The 19,034-nt window shown below is 38.8% G+C and overlaps 1 protein-coding gene across 1 annotated transcript in view; it reads right to left on the bottom strand.

The window, feature by feature from the left end:
• The window catches only part of aox6 (aldehyde oxidase 6), a 21,662-nt gene extending 2,628 nt beyond the window's left edge, over window positions 1-19,034 (bottom strand). Inside the window, exons 1-32 of the mRNA XM_042405397.1 lie at window positions 18,901-19,034; window positions 17,309-17,366; window positions 17,090-17,186; window positions 14,624-14,732; window positions 14,411-14,537; window positions 13,741-13,802; window positions 13,457-13,531; window positions 12,779-12,859; window positions 12,390-12,534; window positions 11,252-11,344; window positions 10,862-11,013; window positions 10,455-10,548; window positions 10,195-10,304; window positions 9,635-9,819; window positions 8,951-9,113; window positions 8,776-8,853; window positions 8,268-8,437; window positions 8,057-8,183; window positions 7,203-7,325; window positions 6,876-6,972; window positions 6,494-6,618; window positions 6,270-6,403; window positions 6,004-6,091; window positions 4,827-4,913; window positions 4,520-4,711; window positions 4,159-4,386; window positions 3,568-3,663; window positions 3,057-3,185; window positions 2,796-2,870; window positions 2,656-2,708; window positions 751-865; window positions 595-660 (exon numbers count right to left, since the gene is read on the bottom strand). Coding sequence (XP_042261331.1) covers window positions 595-660; window positions 751-865; window positions 2,656-2,708; window positions 2,796-2,870; window positions 3,057-3,185; window positions 3,568-3,663; window positions 4,159-4,386; window positions 4,520-4,711; window positions 4,827-4,913; window positions 6,004-6,091; window positions 6,270-6,403; window positions 6,494-6,618; window positions 6,876-6,972; window positions 7,203-7,325; window positions 8,057-8,183; window positions 8,268-8,437; window positions 8,776-8,853; window positions 8,951-9,113; window positions 9,635-9,819; window positions 10,195-10,304; window positions 10,455-10,548; window positions 10,862-11,013; window positions 11,252-11,344; window positions 12,390-12,534; window positions 12,779-12,859; window positions 13,457-13,531; window positions 13,741-13,802; window positions 14,411-14,537; window positions 14,624-14,732; window positions 17,090-17,186; window positions 17,309-17,366; window positions 18,901-18,954 — 3,588 coding nt within the window. The 5' untranslated portion in view covers window positions 18,955-19,034. The remainder of the gene's footprint in view (window positions 1-594; window positions 661-750; window positions 866-2,655; window positions 2,709-2,795; window positions 2,871-3,056; window positions 3,186-3,567; window positions 3,664-4,158; window positions 4,387-4,519; window positions 4,712-4,826; window positions 4,914-6,003; window positions 6,092-6,269; window positions 6,404-6,493; window positions 6,619-6,875; window positions 6,973-7,202; window positions 7,326-8,056; window positions 8,184-8,267; window positions 8,438-8,775; window positions 8,854-8,950; window positions 9,114-9,634; window positions 9,820-10,194; window positions 10,305-10,454; window positions 10,549-10,861; window positions 11,014-11,251; window positions 11,345-12,389; window positions 12,535-12,778; window positions 12,860-13,456; window positions 13,532-13,740; window positions 13,803-14,410; window positions 14,538-14,623; window positions 14,733-17,089; window positions 17,187-17,308; window positions 17,367-18,900) is intronic.

Genomic DNA, 19,034 nt, shown 5'->3' with positions numbered 1-19,034 from the left:
AGGAAGTGACGGTATCCCGCCGCTATTTTCCCAACAAGTGGAATTGAGAAATATAAAATAATGACCCCGAAATGTCCAGAAAGAGAAAAACTGATGCAGACGGAAGGCAGTTTCAAGAAAGACGGAAAGGAGAAAACATGTTTGTGCTTCAAGGAGAAAAAACCGGTACGTCTTTTGTGTTATGAGGCGGCGTCTGTGGTCAAAGAGTACAATCTACGTTGGCTTTTTGACACTAAACATGGAGCTAAATATGCCAAAAAATATCGCCAAAAAATATTCTGCCCCTCTCAACTATGACAAAAAAAGTTTTGAACAAAGTTAATGTCATAACTTGTGTTTGATGTCATTTTTCTTTATTCTCTTGGATAGTTTGATCGTTGATTGATGGAGTAATGTGGGTTTCATAACCCAATGTATCAAAAGTAATACATTCAGAGTTATTTAACATTAAGGAGTAGTTACATTTATTTTACATTACATTACATTTGACACCCCTGCTCTAGTAGCTATAGTAGCTGTGAAATAAAGACATACCAGATATTTTTCTATTTCTGTCTTATAGTTGACAGCAAAGTGTGATAAGAAGAGAATCACCTGGCCGATGTCCACTGAGGGGTTCACACTTCTGCCGATGTCGACCACGATGTCTGTCCTCACCGTCTACGAGGACCGAAAAACATTATTATCCCAAACTGTGAAATTTCCACTCCACTGATGTTCAGAGTTAAGATGAAGATGTTCAGTTCTGACCCTGTAGTCTCCTGTGAGGCAGTCCAGCTCCACCTCGCAGCAGCACACTCCATATGTGAAGTAAGCGTAAGGCTGACCCTCCATCTTCTCCCAGTCCATGTAAAGATCTGGACCTCTGAGGACACACAGAGGAAGCTGGCATGGTTACTTGATTTCTTTAATTTCAGCCTTAGATTATGTATTTATCGTTCCATTGTCACAATACAAACTGCAAAAGATTTATCAACTACAGAGATGTTTGTATTGTGTGTAAGGATGCAGGGACCTGGTCTTCTCAGTGTCTGATAAGATTTTAGATGTTTTATTACAGAAAGTGCATGAAACCCATGACCAAAACAGTCATACATCCTGTCATTGTGTTACTTATAGATGGATGAATTATAGTGAAAATAATTTGTTTCCCTTTTTGCTGGAGACCCCCTGGAAACCCCTCAAGGACGCCTGAGGGTCCCTGGACCCCACTTTGAGAGCCACTGTTCCAAATGAATAAACTTCAGATTGTTAAATTCATTTATTGTTATCTCAATAACATTTTGCCTTTTGTCTTAAATGATTATTTCGGTACATTTAATACCTTTCACATCTATCAAACCAGGAAAAGCTTCGGCTGTATTTTAAAGAACTTTAAAGACGTCATATTATGCCTTTTTCCCAGTTTAATATTTTAACTTTTGTGTTCTATTTACAAACATCTCAATGTCTTTATGGTCAAAAAGCACCTAGTTAAAGCTGTACAAGTCATGGATGCAGCCTCTCTGTCTCACTTGGCCTGAAACGGGCTGTTTTGTGTCTGATCAGTGCCTCTCTCTTCTGATTGGCTGTTTTCTGAGTGACGTACATCCAGGCCAACCACAGGTAATGGATTGCTGCCTGCTGTATCTAGGTAAAACCAGGACTAACTGGTAAATTGTGATGGCCACCACTGAGGATAATGTTATCCAACCTTTAGAAGGCTGTGCGATGACACTTTTGCTTCCTGACATCCAACGACTAGGAGAGAAACTAGCACGACCATAATAGACAGCGAAACCGCAGTAAAGACCTGAAACGAGTGCACATAAATTAGGTATGTAACATAAATAAACATATTTTGCTTCTTTCAGGAGGGGCAGAGGGTCGTGTTGGAGGAGCGGGGGGAAAACGCTGAGCATGTAGTTGTGACATCACAGCCTTACGGAAGTAAGAACTGTAGTTCAATCAATACATTCAAGGCCAAATTAAAAAACCTACTTAAGACCAATCAGCTGTGTGACCATTGAGTCTAAACTCCATCTATGGTCTTGATTTAAATTGACAAAAAGTTCTAATTGACATGGTGGGTTTATGTGATGTGCTGTGTGTAGTTTTGTATTTTGTATTTTTGCTTTGTACTGTTTGTTGTTGTGCTGTTGTATGTTTTTTGTCGGGGACTACAGATGCAAACTAGCTTCAAGCTAACGCTGGTGCAGTGCATCTTCAATGTTTCAAACTGCACACTGTCCCAGTCAATAAATCAATCAATCAATCAATCAAGACCAAATGGCTTGTTTAAAGGCAGTTTCTGAATACGGACTGTGTGCATTTCTCCATGGACGGAGCGTTTTGATACTTCCACAGTATTTATACAGCACCTAGACCTGCTTTATAATCAAACAGTATGTCTCCTTTAAACACCATATATAGGATTTCTAACAGGGGTCCTAGAAACCAGAACTCAATGAACTTATGCCCAGAGGGGTTTTAAAAAATAGTCGCTTTTGCACAGTTGAGTGCATGAATGTTGATTTTATTTACATATTTTGCTCCTGAAATACGACGTTGAGATGATGAATTCACACAATAAGCCTTTTAGCTATTTTATCTTCTATTTTGATATTGTGCAAATAAATAGAACAGAAATATAGACTAAGTTTATATCAGGCTTACCGGTGGAATCCAGTAGCTGATAAACTGATTTTCTCAAAAAACGCTGCTCTCACCTGAGTACAAAAAAAAAAGAGAAAGAAACAGATTTACTGTATGTCTGTTAGCTGGCGTCAATTATAACTTTTCTTATTAAATCGTACCCAACTCTCCCATGGTCCTTTGGGGTTTTTCTGCCTGATTGGCTCCAGTCGCTGGTACAAAGTCTGGCAGGCATTCTGAAGAGAGAGAGAAAAATCAAAATTATCCATATTATATATTATATAGATATGAAGTCTTTTACAAAAACAAAAACCAGGACAGTCGTGTCTGAAGTATTGAATATTCAGTAAAAGGTAGCAATACATAAAACAGACTTATTGCTTAAGAAGACCCAGCAAGAAATGCAGGAAATAAGACTCGACCTTGACCGCCATGCCGTTGGCGTCGGTGCCGAAGGAGGCAGCAGAGGGGCAGGTGTTGGGAACGGTGTTGGTGCTGGTCTCGCTGATGTAGATCTTAGAGGGCGGGATACGAAGCTCCCGACTCGCCACCTAACAGCAAAACAGGAAACAAACCCTGAGGTGAAAGAATACATTTCATACAGGCGGACTAATTTTGATTGTTAAGAGTCTTGCGATGAATCTGAGGATTTATTACGCTGTTGGACTGTCAGATTGCTTGTTTTTTAGGTTTCAGTTGTATTTTACCAGGATTACTTTGTCTTGAAGCGTTCTTTTTGAAAATGACCACAACGAACAGCAAATAAATTATAGTACATGTTTATATTTATGTAAATTTGAGTCTATGACAGTTCTTAATGGTGCTGGAGCAGCGGATGGATAAGGCGAGAGATTTAAACGACAGATAAACCTGTACTATAGAGGAACGGGTTATTGTATGTACTGTATATGCATACTGTTTCGACTTTAGTACCTGTTGCATTTTGGTGTGGATTCCTTGACCCATCTCCGTGCCGCCATGAGTGACCAGAACAGATCCGTCTTTATAAATGTGGACCAGAGCTGCAGCCTTTAACACAAAGACAGACAGAAAATAATTACATGACTAATAAAATAAATAAATACAGCAGAGTTTTAGGGCACTGTTAGAATAATAATTTGAGATTTTGAAAATTAAATCATAATATGACAGGAAAATGGTCGCACTATTCATGAATAAAGTTGTAATTTTTCTAAAAAAAAAACAAAACAAAAAACAAACTACTTTTCCTGGAAATTTTGAGTAATTTGCAGGTATTTAATGGTTCATTTTTTGGACATTTTACAAAGAGAATGGTGCAATTTGCTACAAATTATAAGAAAAAACAGAGGAAGTTTTAAGTTTCCACTCATTAAGTGTCCACTCATTAAATTTAGGTTCATACATAGATGTTAATTTGCAAAAATTCTTAAGAAATTTGACTCTTAACTCTTTTAATGTGGTAATGTCTGAAACGCTGGATGTGCATGTGAGCTAAGATTCTTACAAACATCAGCCAGTATGAGTTGGAAAACTCCCACAGACCTGATTTAAGAAGCTCTCTGCAAATGCGATGCCGTATTTAATGGGGATGATGGACATGCCCTTCTTCTTCCAGCGGTTCTGCTGGTTAAACCGCTCGACAGCTCTGCGTCGGGCGCCGTAGTCGGACTTGACTTTGCATTCCTCCCAGCAGCGACGCATGTTCTCCGGGCTGAACTCGAACTTGTAGGGGGTGACTGACGGCCCTTTGTACATGTTGATCTCCCGAATCTGATGAAGAATTTGCTAATTAATGGGATGAAATATGTGATATTGAGCAGTGTCTTCTACCTCCAGTTATTGGAAAGGTGTTCCTATTTATTGTTTTATTATGGTATTATGGCATGACAAGATGGAGTGCGACCTGGTCTACAGGGCGGTCCAGCACCATGGCCACGTCATTGACCATGTTCTCGACAACCATGATGCTCTGGGGAACACCGAAGCCCCTGAAGGCGGTGTTGGAGGGCAGGTTGGTCCTGCAGGCGGCGGCACGGCCTCGCAGGTTGGGGAAGTTGTAGGCGTTGTCCATGTGAAGCAGAACTTTCTCTACTACCTGCAAGGGAGAGAAATTTTAATGATTACACCACATTTACACTATGTTTATGAATCAAAGTTACTCTCAGAGCGGCCACACGTACTAAATACTGAACGCGACAGGTTTTACCCACCAGAAGAGATTCATCGATGGCGTTTCCAGCGTTGGTGTGATACTGGATATCAGCAGCCATGATCCTGCCATCATTCATAAAACCGACCTGAAACAAAAAAGCAAAACTTCACCATGTTTGGATCTTCACAAACAGTTTGATCACTTAAAATTTATAAATTATCCTTTATTTGCGATATAAAACTCTACTTTTCAAGGAAATTAATCTATGGAAGCCGACTTGCTTGCAGTAATTTTATTTAATGCCGTTATCTCGAGCTCACACGTCAATTATTTCGTTATCTCGAGAAAACCGAGCTTTGTTATCTCAAGATAGCAAGATAATCAATCTGTTATCGAGACAAAACAAAAGGTTGTTCCCTCTTTTTACTTATGATGTTTATCAGAGATCAGGAGACGCCATGCCAGCGTACATAGATAGCATCTTCACAACTGTAGCGACTGATTAAAGCCTAAAATGTCAGATCAAGGGGTACTCATTATCATTAACAGCACCTTTATTAATGACATCTGTGTCACAACGAAATGGCAGGTTGATTAACACTTGGTCATAATATGATGGGATGTTTCATGTAGGAGAACTATCAAACCTTCCAATACCTTTCTACCTTTCAAAGACTTAATAAGAGAAAGGAAAGTGGACCAAGAACCAACTTATTAGCTACCAGAACGCTTCTTGTGCTTGATCTAAATATTTGAGCCGTCCATGTGAGGGAGACACGGAGAGGACAAGACAGGAATGAACGAACGTGAATGAGCTCCACCCGTGATAAATCTTGTGATAAATTATCTCGTTATCTCAAGAAACTGGCCTTTTGTTTTCTCGAGATAAATTAAGTCATGATCTCTAGATAACAACATTAAAAAAATAATTGCAAGCACGCCTTCTGTATGAATCCTTTAAATCAGTGATACATTATTTCCTTCAGTTACTTTATTTAAAGGATTTTACGAGGCCTTTTTACGAGGTTTAAGTGTACAGTATTTCACAAGAAAAATGCAAAAAAAAAGGGAGTGTCTGAAAAAATCACCATAAATTTGTGCGATTTATTTTTCCCCCCTTTTTATCCCTTTAATAATCTTGTGACCCCTCAGATTTATCCTGTGGATAAACCGCTTATTTGAAGTCTTATCTTTGAAATCGTGCTGAGAATAAAAGCCAAAGTGTGTTGCTGTACCTTGTATTTTCCGAGTATAGGGTGACGCCCTCCAGTGATCAGCATGTCCTCACCTCGTTCCAGGACACAGCGGACCGCCCGGTTAGTCCTGAATGGATAATAAATAAATGACTTAAAACAACATAGAAATACTTATAAAGTCTCCTTTTTCTTGTCATTTATTGTTTTCTTTGGTCTGAAAAAGGAATTTGAGATTTGTTTTTGAGTCATAATTGTGTTCTTTAGGACTGCAGACTCTTAATTTATTAAATTACGTTGTGACTTACTTCCACGCAGCTACAGAGGTGATCGAAGCCAGTATGGCGGTTTTTGTGACTTTGCCTCCAAAAGCTCCACCGATCCTTTTGACGTGACAGGTGACTCTGTTGGACGGGATGTCCAACGTCTCTGCAACTGCTTCCTACAGCCAGAAAAATAAGAAATATGAAAATCAACAGCGTATAATCGGTCATGGTAGCTATAAACTGCTAAGAAGTAATACATCATGAACCTGAGCGGCGGTCGGCCACTGAGTGGAGACGTAAACGTTGAACTCTGTCTCCTCGCCGACAGGAACAACCAGCATGCTCTGTGTCTCCATGTAGAAATGCTCCTGGCCGCCCATTCGCATAACTCCTGAGGAAAACAATGACAAACGCAGTGAGATGAGTAAAAAAAACACTAGGAAATGGATCTAAAAGAAGAGCAGCAGTCACTGAATGAGGTCACCACTACGCCAAATCTTTTAGGTCACATATGGATTAAAATTTGTAATAAATACTCGTCAATCTGCTTCGAGAATTACATTTTAAAGGCTGTCACTTATCTCGTGATTCTTTACAGATTTATTAAAACTGATGTGTTTTCTTCCTCTGACACAAACAGAATTTTACCTTCATAAACCTGATCGACAGTTTTGAAGGCCTCTGTCACGTTTCCTTTCTCGAGCGTCCTCTGAGGCTCAAAGAAAGACGACTTCTCGATGGCTTCCTGTCACAGTGAGAGACGACAAACACCTTGTACTGTAAGTCTGAGATCACAAAAGTCTACTTTAAATGCTAAATCCACCTACACAGGACAGAAAACTACTGCTGGACTGAAACTCTCAACCACATTTCACTTATCTAAACATCGTTCAAGTCACAGAGCTTCAATTCAAAATATGGCGTCTTGATTTGGTTTCACTGATGACACTAACGACTGAGCTGAACTCCACAGACCTCTATGGTAAAAACCGGCCCTGGCAGGTCTTCATAGCTGATCTTCACGGCCGCGACGCCTCGTTTGGCGTGCGCCCTCGTGTCAGCGACTACAGCACATATCATCTGACCGATGCACGACACCTGGGGATAAACGTTAACAAAGAAAAAATACACTGTAGACACTAAACATGATGATCTCAGCGGCTTGTTTTCAGGTTCCTGTGAAAATTAACACTGATGAAACGAGATTGGAATTAATTTCATCCTTCCTGCCTTGTTAATGTTGTCATAAAGAACAGAAATACAGTTTTTATACACTGAAATCTCATGTGCTGACACAGCGAATAATACTGTAAACCAAGCAATGTACAATATACTGAATAATATATCAGCAATATATTGTTTTACAATGCAAAAGCTTGTTGTTGATGGTGTAAGAAAGATTTCTATCATGTAAATTATTAATGTACATGTTAAAACTATATTATTACTGCATATTTTTATTTCTATTAACATTTAATTTAATGTTTGTATATATTTTCCATATTAGTAATATATTTATCTCAACACAATTTTGCTCTATTCCAAAAAAGCCAATCGTTTTTCAAATTCTTGGATATTTTCTGATCAGTGCAGAGAATTACAATCAGTCAATTAATCAATCAATCGTTGCATCAATTTGCCGCTTTCCACTGTTTGCAATACACCTTCCAAATTTCACTTTTCAGGCAATTTTATCAGTTAAAGAAGTCTTTTATTCGTGAAATGTGTATTTCTTTTTGCCAATAAGAGCAGTTTATTTAAGGATTTATATACAGTCCACCAAGACTGTACATACAACACACACACACACACACACACACACAGTCTACCTCTGTCTGAGCGAGCAGCTCCTCATCATAACCAAACGCTGAACGGACTTTCTTTCCAGGAATATCTTTGGCCGTGATGACGTCGACAACACCAGGGAGCTGCAGAGCTTCACTCACATCCAGACTTCTGTTAGTCAAAACACACGATTAACACATGAACTGTGGATTTAAATTAGAAAAGCGGGTCAGAAAAACTGTCACTTCTCCTTACGTGATCTTAGCATGCGCTCGAGAGCTGGTGACCACAGCCAGGAAAAGTTCCCCGTCTGTTCTGGGGAGGTCGTCGCAGTACACAGCCTCACCTGTGGCCTGGCTGATGGCGGAGCGGTGCATGATGGGACGTCCCACTGGGTCCTGGTCATTCTGGCCCTCAGACACGCGCTGAAGAAGAAGAAGTTATTGAAGACATATTGTTGAAATGAAAAATAACCCTCTTTAATGCTCAGTAGTCAAATGTTTTTGAGTTTATTTAATGCAGGTTTTGAAGTTTTAAACGGTGTTGTTAGGTGGTGAAATTCATTTCAGTACCTACAAGGGAGAATGTCTGTAATTTAAGTTAAAATCTGTAATTTTGACTTGTTTACAAAAGCAAATATAGGCTGCAAAGATGCAAGACTAATTAAAAAAACTTCATCTCTTGCTTAAGATTTGATCACACACACTTATTTCTGGACTTAGTTACAACCTCTTCATACTCTGGATGAGTGATATGTTCTGACCTGGAACTCCTGCAGGCTGGGTTGGATCTCTCTGGGTAAAGGATGAATCTTCTCAGGAGGCTCATCCGTGATCACATTCTGTGAACAAAAAGAAAAAGTGGCTAAACGAGCAGTAGACAAACAAACAATGAATATTTGTGGAGAGACATTTTTTACAATGAATGCACAGTCGTACCAGTTCTGTGAGCTTCTGCAGGACCTCCAGGTTGAATTTGAAGAGGAAACTGAGAGCCAGGGAGCGACGAAACTCTACTTTTCCTCCAGGAGCCGACGGAGGAAGGACCAACTCATCCAGGAGGACGTCGTAGGCCCGACTGAGGGTCTCATCATCCCACGGTCTGGAGGAAAAGCCAAAAGGGTTTTCATTTTAGTGGCTTTCAGATTACATATTTTATTTTTCACTTGTTAACTTGTTCACTTGTTTTCAGGTTAACATGTAGCAAGAGGACAGGACGACAGGAGTAACATAAAAGAGGACAAAAGCAAAAGAAAACGAAAGAAAGGAAGGAAGAAGGCAGAAGAGAAGGAAGATGAGAGGGTGATATGAAGAAAAAAGGGAAACAGACAAGAAGAAAGAAGGAAAGTGGAGAGAAAAGGAAAGAAACTGGAATGAAGTCGAGACAAAAATCACACATAATGAAGAAAGGACACAAAGGAGCCAGAAACAAGGAAACCGCTGAAGAAAATGAGGAGGGAGGAAATGAGTAGGAAGGATTAAAGCAAGACAGAATAAAATGAGACAACTGAATAAAGAAGGAAAAAGAAGAGAATACAGCTATTATTTATTTCTTTATTTTAAAAAATTAAAACACTGATGAGACTAAATAATCTAAAATCGAGCACTGATCACGACTCCGACCTCGTGACGATGGCTGTGCAGGTTTTGGCGGCACTGACGGTGGTCGGTCCCAATCCTCCGTAATAAATACTGACATCCTCCACCAGTCTGAACCCTTCTGAGAAAAACACCCTCATGCCCGTCGTCACCGTGGCGAAGGCGCTCTCCTTCCTCGGAGCCTGACGGAAAGCTCGAACAAACTCCCCCTGCAGGACCAACAAGGAACTAGTTTTTTACGTACCTTTTCAAGTAGCTTTTAAAACCACTGTGATGTGATACGTTTAACCTTTTCGCTTTGTTTATAATTTTAAAAAAAAGAAGAAGAGCAAAGAACACCAGGAAATTAAATGATATTCTCAAAAATGTATGTACCATATCTTTTAGTTGCATCCATTTCTGGATTTTCTCATTTAAAAATCGACTGTATTGATGATATTTTAAAGCTCTTTACAGCCTTAAATATGTAAAATGTCAGACTTGAATTGGTGAAAGGATCAATGATGATGATGTGACTCTTTGTGATAAAGGAATTTATATAAAATTTGTAAAGAAGGACAAGTTTTGAGGAAGAACATTTGTACCTTTCTGGAAAAAGGAATAAAAACAGAGACTACAATCTCGTCTGGCTTCAGGATGGTTTTTCCGAAGCTCACAAAGAAGTCTTGATTCAGAGGAACGTCTCGTCTTCCTCCTGGTGGATTCAAACAGAACCGCTTGTTAATCAGGAACTCGATTCTACATATTTCCTCGATCTTACCGATACAGAAGCTGTCGCAGGTTTCTCATCTCTCAACTAAACCTCTAAAACGAATCAATAAACGAATCATTGCTGGTGACTCACCGCTTGAAATAACGATCACTTTGCAGTTTCCGGCAGCCAGAACAGGGTTCAGATCTGAGTTAGGGTACACACTCATGATGTTGCCTCCAAGAGACTTAATATGCAAAACATATGATATAAAAAGTGTAAATTTTCATGATTATACTTGTAAAAATGTGGCCTAATTTTTCATAGCTGGCTGCTAGAGGTGGTAAAGCAGTAGCATTTCTTCATTTTACTCTAAAAACACTGATGTGACGTCATGTATAAATGTCATTTATTCTTCATTATACTTTTTCCAACTACAGATTAGAGAATAAAAGGAAATATGGAGGAAGTAAAGATTTTTAAAAAACACAATATGTGCATTTCAGATCTGATGTGTACATTGAATTTCCATCAGTAATGTTGGAGTGAAGTCTACTCACGGCAACATTGCGGATCTGTTGGCTTCCCAGGTTCCTCAGCTGCTGGATCAGGGCTCTGAACAGCTCGGTCTTCTCCTCCGGAAACTGGTGGACCAGCTTCTCCAGAAGAGACAGGAGCTCAGACAGACTGCATCCCGCTCCGACAAAAACACCTGCAGAGAGACATGTTAACCACGAGTGTGTTTGTTTTTTCTTGTCTTATGTGTCACATGAGTTTCATGAAGCTCTGTGACCTTGAATTCTAAAAATCCTAATTTGTCAATGAAAAACAAAAACCAGATATCTTTTATACTTGCAGGCAGAATTACTGTCACATCAGAATGGAAAGAACAAAGGGAGAAAATCTCACTGGTTAGTAGTACTGCTGTGAAGAAGGTGGAGGGTACCCACCCTGTGGCGTCTGAGTGACCTCGAACAGCTCCGTCACTCTGGTTGGAGATATGATCAGAGGATGCAGGACGCCTTTGAACTTAATATCAGGACCTTCGATACAAAACAGAGACAGCTCAGTGTGGTTTAACTGGGTCAACTGGGATTTTTCCTGACTCTGACAGTAAATTATCAACTGTACATTATCAGTAGACATTGCTTTTGTTCAGAGGAAGAAAGTATTTTATCTGGATTTCATCAATCAATATCATTAAAACAGAAAGGATCCGGTCTGTAAAACCATGAGCAATTTGTCAAAACTAAAAGGTTCATTTGTTTTATTTTTTGATAACAGTTTGTGAAAATAGAACAAATGTTTTTTCTAGTTTGGAATTCATTTCAGGGTTTTAAGTCGCCATAAATAAAATAAAAACAACTAAAAAAGGCTACAGGCATCTTCCAAAAACCCTTCCTACTGTTGTCAAAAGTATGTGAGATTAGAGCTAGAAACAGTAATAATAAATAATTTAGTCATGTGTGTTCAGCCATTAAAGTTGAGAAAATGCTACAAGCTTTATCATGCTTTGTTATTATACAGTAGGGCTATTTTCATAATTTGTTTTGTATAGAAATTGTCAGAAAAGAGTGAAAAACGCCCGTTATAATTTCTAAAAGCCTACGGTGACATTGATCAACAGTCTAAAATCCAAAGAGATAATCAGTTTACCGCCGTTTATGACACAGAAAAGATTCAAATCCTCACATTTCAGAAGCTGCAACCAACAAATTTTAGGCATTTTTGCTTAAAAACGATTCTCAAAGTAATTACAGATGAATTTTCTGTCGATCGACTTATCGTTGCAGCTCTATTACACAGTAAGTATAATATAATGTCTCTGAAACAATCTCACCGAAAAGGTCTTGTAAATTTGCTGTAAGTCATCCTGACCTGTTTCTCTGTTATAAACTTTAAATAGAGCAATATGTACTGAATGTATGTTGTTGTCCATTGATTGTTTCTAAATGTGTATATCTATGTTTTTCACCCACTTGCTTGTACTTAATAGAACAAGTACGTTGAGAGCCACTAGAAACCGGAGTCAGATTCCTTGTACGCGTAAACACACTCAGCCAATAAAGCTGATTCTGATTCTGATACCTATGTTAGTGTTGCCCATGACCAGCGGAGCTTTAGGGTTACTCGTCTTCAGCTGGACCAGCTCCTCCAGCGAGGCTGGGGACACCCAGCTCATCCTCTCCCCACGGAAGGTGAGAGTCTGTGGGCTCGCTGTCTCCGCCATCAGCTGGGAAGAGAAGAGCCATTTTCACATTAAAATTACTATTAAAAGTGCTTTGTAGCATCAAGAATGTATCAGCTTTAGGCTTGATGTAATCATGCAACAATTCAGCGCTGTTCTTTTAAATAACTCACTTTAAACGTCATGCTGTACAAAATGTGAAATATCTTCATTCTAATTCATTTTCCAAGGGTCTTTTTCGACCGCTAAACCCGAATAAATTAACCTCTAGTTGTGTGAAACGACTTACAATCAGTTCTGGAGGGAAGATCAGCTCCTGTGTCGGGTCCAACGGCAGAAACTCGCTCTTGTCAAACAGCTGTGGCGTCTCCTGGAGCGCGTTACAGGAAAACAAGCAGTGATACCGCATTTATCACGGCACGATCACAGGAATAATGCGTGAAGGGAAATAAATGCGTCAAGAGAAATGGAAGTTGAGATTTCTCCCAACTTGACCTCAAACGTCTGAGGAAGGTGTGACTGGTATTAGTTACAAGTTAGACGACAACGAAAGGCAAAGAAAGGAAGAAAAAAATGATTAAAAATGTAGTTTTAGTGTGTTTTATATATAGTTTTTATTCTTTCTTCTTCCATGTAAAGCATCTTTGAGTACCTTAAAAAGTGCTCTACAAATAAAATGGATTGTTATTATTATTAAAATGTTAAAGAGATGAGGAAAAGAGAGACAAAATTAAGAAAAAAGGGTTAAGAGAAGGATGAAAACTAAAAAAAAAAAAAGTGTGTCAAAGGACAAAGTTCAAAACAGGGAAAACAAAAAGAAGTGAAAAGTGAAACAAAAATGTTAGAAAAAAGAAAATCACCAGTGATAAAAGATAAAATTAGAAAAAGAGAAGAAAAAAACAGATAAACAACTATCATAAAGGATCTAAAAAGTACAGGAAGAGCAAAAAAAAGCAGCTGAACTCACATACTGAGGCTCATCTGTACTTTCTCCCTCATTCAGGCAACAATTCGCTCCATTCGCTTTGCAGCAGTCGGCTTCCTGTTGGTGATGTTACACTTATTATTACATAATGTTATTATCTGCATATCAAGAGGATTCATCGCAGCTACAGGCCCAGTGTAAACAATAAACAGCCCTACAAATAGATAAAGTTATAGTCTACTGTGATATCACCAGTCTGATTGTTGTGCTGATCATTATTGCATCATGTAACTTGTATTGGCTGCAGCGTTGAGCTTTGCACGTACCTGACAAAAGGTCCTGCAGCCGTCAATAATAGGTCGATATCCAGTGCAGCGACACAGATTACCTGGAAAGCAACAGCAGACGATAATTTGATTATATACTGGCTATCTAATCATTTCTATTACTGAAAACACAAATAATAAGCTCAATAAGGAAACTTGTTTCTCTCAGATTTTAGTGAATTTCTACAATTTCTTCCCACTCAAACTTTCTGTTGGTACATCCACTTTCCCTACAATTAGTTGATTAATTGATTAGTCAATCGTCAGGAAGTTAATTAGCAAATATTTTGATAATTGATAAGTAGTTTCAGTCATTTTTCAAGCAACAATGTCAGAACTTTGATGGTTCCAGATTGTGAGATTGTGAACGCGACTAAACGTTTCATCAACTAATAAAGAAAATTATCGATAATGAATATAATTGTTAGTCGCAGCCGTAGAGCGAATCGGTCGTTGGATGCTGCTGTTTAAATATCTTTTAAAACGTACAACTGGTCAACCAACAACATCCACAAAAACCACCATGATCTTCAGATTGTTTCCAGAGATACAAACACCTGCCGTCCCAGTTTCTTGCCATTTACATCATATCCCACTACAAAAAAGACAAATATTAGGGAATAAATCTAAACATGTGTGTCAGGTGTGTGTTGGTGTGTGAGCGTGGTACCAGCCAGAGCCTGGGTGATGTCCTCCATCGTAGGTTGAGGTTTGTTCCTCAGCAGAGTGTACATGGACATCACCATCCCTGGAGTGCAGAAGCCACACTGGGAGCCGTGAGCCTTCGCTATTCGCTCCTGCAAACACATCGTCCCAACGTGCGATGTCAATCGCACAATTACCGACAGCCAATCTCTGATGAGCGTGGTAGCCCTGCTCTCACCTGTACCGGGTGGATCCTGGTCTTGGTGCTGCCGACGCCCTCCACGGTGGTGACGGCGGCTCCGTGGAGCTGGCAGAGCGGCAGGAGGCAGGCGTTAGCTGAGTAATGACTGATGAAGCGGTGAAGGTAAAACTCTACAGAAAACATTTCAGTTGAACTACTATCAACTCTGTTACTACAACTGCTACTATTACTACTACTTCTACTGTTACTGGTGGTACTGGTACAACTTTTACTATTATTGCTACTACAACTACTTCTACTGTAATATGTGGCCAAAACGTCCACATATTAATGTGTAATTTTGAAGCTTTTGAGCTGGTTTTCATTGTTTGATAGAGAGTATACAGTGATATCATAGGGTGCATCCCAAGTCTCTTAAATTGCATCCACGCTTCCCTCACTGGCGTCTTTTCCTTGCGTCTTAGTCCCTCCCACCGTGGATGCAAGGAGAGACGCAAGGAAACCAAGCGAGGAGAGAGGAAACGAGGAAATTTGCTTTAAGAGACATGAGACGTCCTCTCCTCTGAGGCGTCATGTGAAGCGACGTCCGTTTCTGATGACGGCGACAGCTGATCACAGATGGATCAGCTGTCAGTCGGCTTTAACAGCTGTAGAAACCATTTCTACTCGCATAATGCGTTTATACTATTTATTGATTATTTGCATCTGTATTTTTGATAACCCTGATAGTGAATTCATCATTCAATAACCCAGGATATGATCATTTCTTCTGAACACTGGAAAATATGTATTTAGCTAAATGTTTCGGGGCAAATGGAAATGATGTAACTCATATCAAACCCGACGCTCGGGAATTTTCAGCCTCACATGTGACTGAATGGAAATGACGATAAATGATGTAAAATATAAATGTGTTTAACTGTTATGATAGATAAAGTTAAAGTCAGGAAGAGTCTGTCTGTCAGCAAGAAACAGTTTAATGGAGGAAATAATAGATCATGAAAAGAAAAATCTTTCTAATAAATGAAGAAAGTTGTTCATGGTTCTTTTGTTGATCAGACCGACAATTTACAGATTTTTAACTATATGATGAATATATAAATAAACATAAAACCTGGGAGTGATACACTTAAATTTAATCTGTAATCTGTCTCCACTTCGGTATGCAGTGATGTATCAGATCAGTCTGATCAGCTGCAGCGTCCAATCAATAACTGATATCCAATAAGGGGGCGTGTCAGCCGGTAAAAGACTTCCGTGTAACCAAACATAAGTTATGTTTAAAGTTGAGACTCTAGCATTAAAAATGTTTTTAATTGCTATATAATCATAACTTCTAAAGCATCTGGACTACACTTTGGTTTAAGATAACATAAAGGCTTAATATTAAGTTTTCTCTTGCAGTGGTGGGGCACCGCTGCTAAATGAATATAGAGGAAACATTGGAGAATACTATTTTTATTTATATTCACTGTTAGAAATGTTATTTTGGCACCACAAAAACATGACACACAACTGAAAACTTACGATCGGAACATTTTAAAAAGCTTTCAAATGTTCTGACTGAAAATGATCTCCTCCTTTGTGTCACAAGGTGTCAGTAACACCGAATAATGTGTTATTTTCTAACCAGTGTGTAAGAGGCAATGTTCAGCGAGCGGACTTGTGGGCTCTGCTTTAGATTTGGATACGTGTGTGTTCGTGATCGACTGCTGGAGGAGCGTGAGGAAGTGAAACAGATGTTATATGGTTTGGTGCCAGGAGGGGAAATCACCATCAACCACCGCAAAAATCCTGTTAACTCCTCGCAGAGGATGTCCAAACCACTTTGGCGAGATAACAAGCGCACACTCAGACCTCCTCTTGTTTTCTAATAATCTAATTTAGTAAATAAAATGGTGGAAGTGGCTGGTATTTTGGAATTTAACCAACTGCCATTGCTGAATAAATTGATTTTCCGGTCAATGTTGCATCCGATTCTAACAAACACTGACCATACTTGGTGGTTTTATCGCCGTCTCTATCAGGGAGGAAAACTGAGCAACTTTTTGGTCTTCCATTCAAATTTAATACAGTTTGCTAAACATACAGTAGTTAACTAGGATGCCAGACTCACTTTGTTTGAAGAAAACAGCACCGTTTCAATTTGCAGCTGATTGACAGCAGTTGATTTTGAGTGATATGGTTAAAATCTTTTCTCACAGTGAATGTAATTTTACATAAAATACAGTATTTTATGTACAATCAATGAGAAACTATTAATGGATAAAATATCTAGACAGTAATGTCATTTTTTGGCTAATCCAGCCAATAAGAATCAGACAAATTAAAGTACTTCATTACATTAATGCACACTGCTGCTTATTGATTTACAACATTACCCACAATATCCTAATCCCTATTAAAGGGATTTAAAGTCCAGACAGTAAGTATTTGGACAGTAAACTATATTAAAGTGCCAAGTCTCAGCTTTGATTTGATGTGGTCTATCGTGAAGGATACGTGATGGTTTTGGTGGCGGGTTGGTAGCGCGACACCATGACGGTGCACGCCCCGCAGCCTCCTCCACCGCAGCCGTATTTGGTCCCAGTTAACCTCACTGAAGTCGCAGTCAAGGGAAATAAAAATTAGCCTCAAAAGGATGAAAAAGTAACCTGTACGTGGCACTCACATGATCATTTGTGGTATATAAAACTCAAACAGAGCAGATTTGAAGGATACGCTTCTCTCTGAGGAAGGACAGCAGCATCGTTTCAGGGTCTGCATGGTTCTCTGTTATCTGTTATGACAGAAAGCAAAACCACAATCAAGTTTCCAGAGTTCGCACCGAGGTTCTGCTGTAAAACAAACTTTGAGGTGATGATACAGTTCTTTGTCATCTTAAACTTCACCACTTTCATGGCACATAAGGTTAGAAAGAAATACAAGTATTCGCTATTTCCTCCAGAATTCTCTAAAACAATTATTTTCGTTATAGATTAATCAGTTTGTCAATAAGATGTCGGAAAATAGTGAAAAATGCCTGTTATAATTTCTTACATCTCATGGTGATGATTAACAAAATAACAAATTTATTAACAAATAAATTGAGTTTCCTATCATATATGACACAGAAAAGCTTCAATTTCTTATATTGAAGTAGTTGGAACCCGAATGTTTTTGCTTAAAAAGTGACAAAACTGATTAATTTTCTGCTGATTAACTAATCAATCGATCAAATAATCATTGCAGCTCCAGTTTGGACCACAATGTAATGTCAAAATTATTAGTTAGTAGCTCTTATAGTGATTAATGAAGATCTCAGAACCATTATTGTTTCTATAATAACACATAATTTACCAACATGATCAGCAAAAAACCTCCATAATATCTTACAGTAAGCAAATGTGAATCTGATTAAAATATACATATAAAAGTAGTCACTTCACTTCATACTGTATCATCTGATCATCATTCTGCAGGATATTGATTAGTAGTGAAGACAGAAAAACACATATATCTTAATAAATTTACTGTTAACACATGACATGACTTTACACCTTTAATCACTACATGTAAAACAGTCATTGGGCTTACTGTGTGGAAATCTGCACCCATGTAATTCAATTAATTCAAGCCTATCCGATTTACTTTCCCCACACAAAATGAAATAACTATTGCTAAAGTGAAATCTCTTATAGGTTTACTGAAGCTGCTTGGTTTCATCAGTGGATGTTCTTGTATAATTAAGGTTGAAAAAAGGGAAAGTTTTTGACAGTTTGGTCATATATTGTGTTTTTTTCAGCAGTGGTCATCCATATTTATGCGATATTGGTGGGGAATTAACTTTTAAAAGACAGATAAATGTTCAAATTCACCAGCCACCCACTGAATAGTGCTTATTTTGTGTCTGAAATCCATTTTCCCACCCTGGATATAGTCACAAGATGTAAAATCTTTAATAGCACAAACTGGTGTCCAGTTGTTATGGTCTGACTGGCCATAACAACTGGACAGATCTTTTCCCGTCACTGAATTTGACGGGTGACAGTTTTCGGTGCAACACCGGGACCTCATTTGAGACTAATTTGACTAGTTTCAGTTTAAATTAGTTGACTAGTTAAGCTGTCGAAGTCAGTGTCGCTGTTTTAGGAGTTAAAATAGAAGTTTTGTCACTTTTATCTCCAGCAAAATAGGTTGGCGGTCAACGGCTGACGAGATTTGTGGCGTACATTGACTTAACTTTAGCCCCCCCAAAAAACTCTAACAGCTCAAATTACCGATAGCTACCGTACGATAAACGGTAAAATACATGATGTGAATGCTAAACTGACCTTCTTCCCGTTTACAAAGAAGCTCAAAGTGTTTCCTTCTTTTACTGCGGACATCTTTCAAGCGCAAGAGGCGACTTTAAAAACACCAGGGGTCAAGTTGCTTCAAGTTGCGTCAACGGCCACTGAAGTTACAC

Source organism: Thunnus maccoyii, chromosome 24, assembly GCF_910596095.1.
Source record: "Thunnus maccoyii chromosome 24, fThuMac1.1, whole genome shotgun sequence".
Classification (NCBI taxonomy): Eukaryota; Metazoa; Chordata; class Actinopteri; order Scombriformes; family Scombridae; genus Thunnus; species Thunnus maccoyii.
This window is presented reverse-complemented; position numbering and strand designations above follow the sequence as displayed.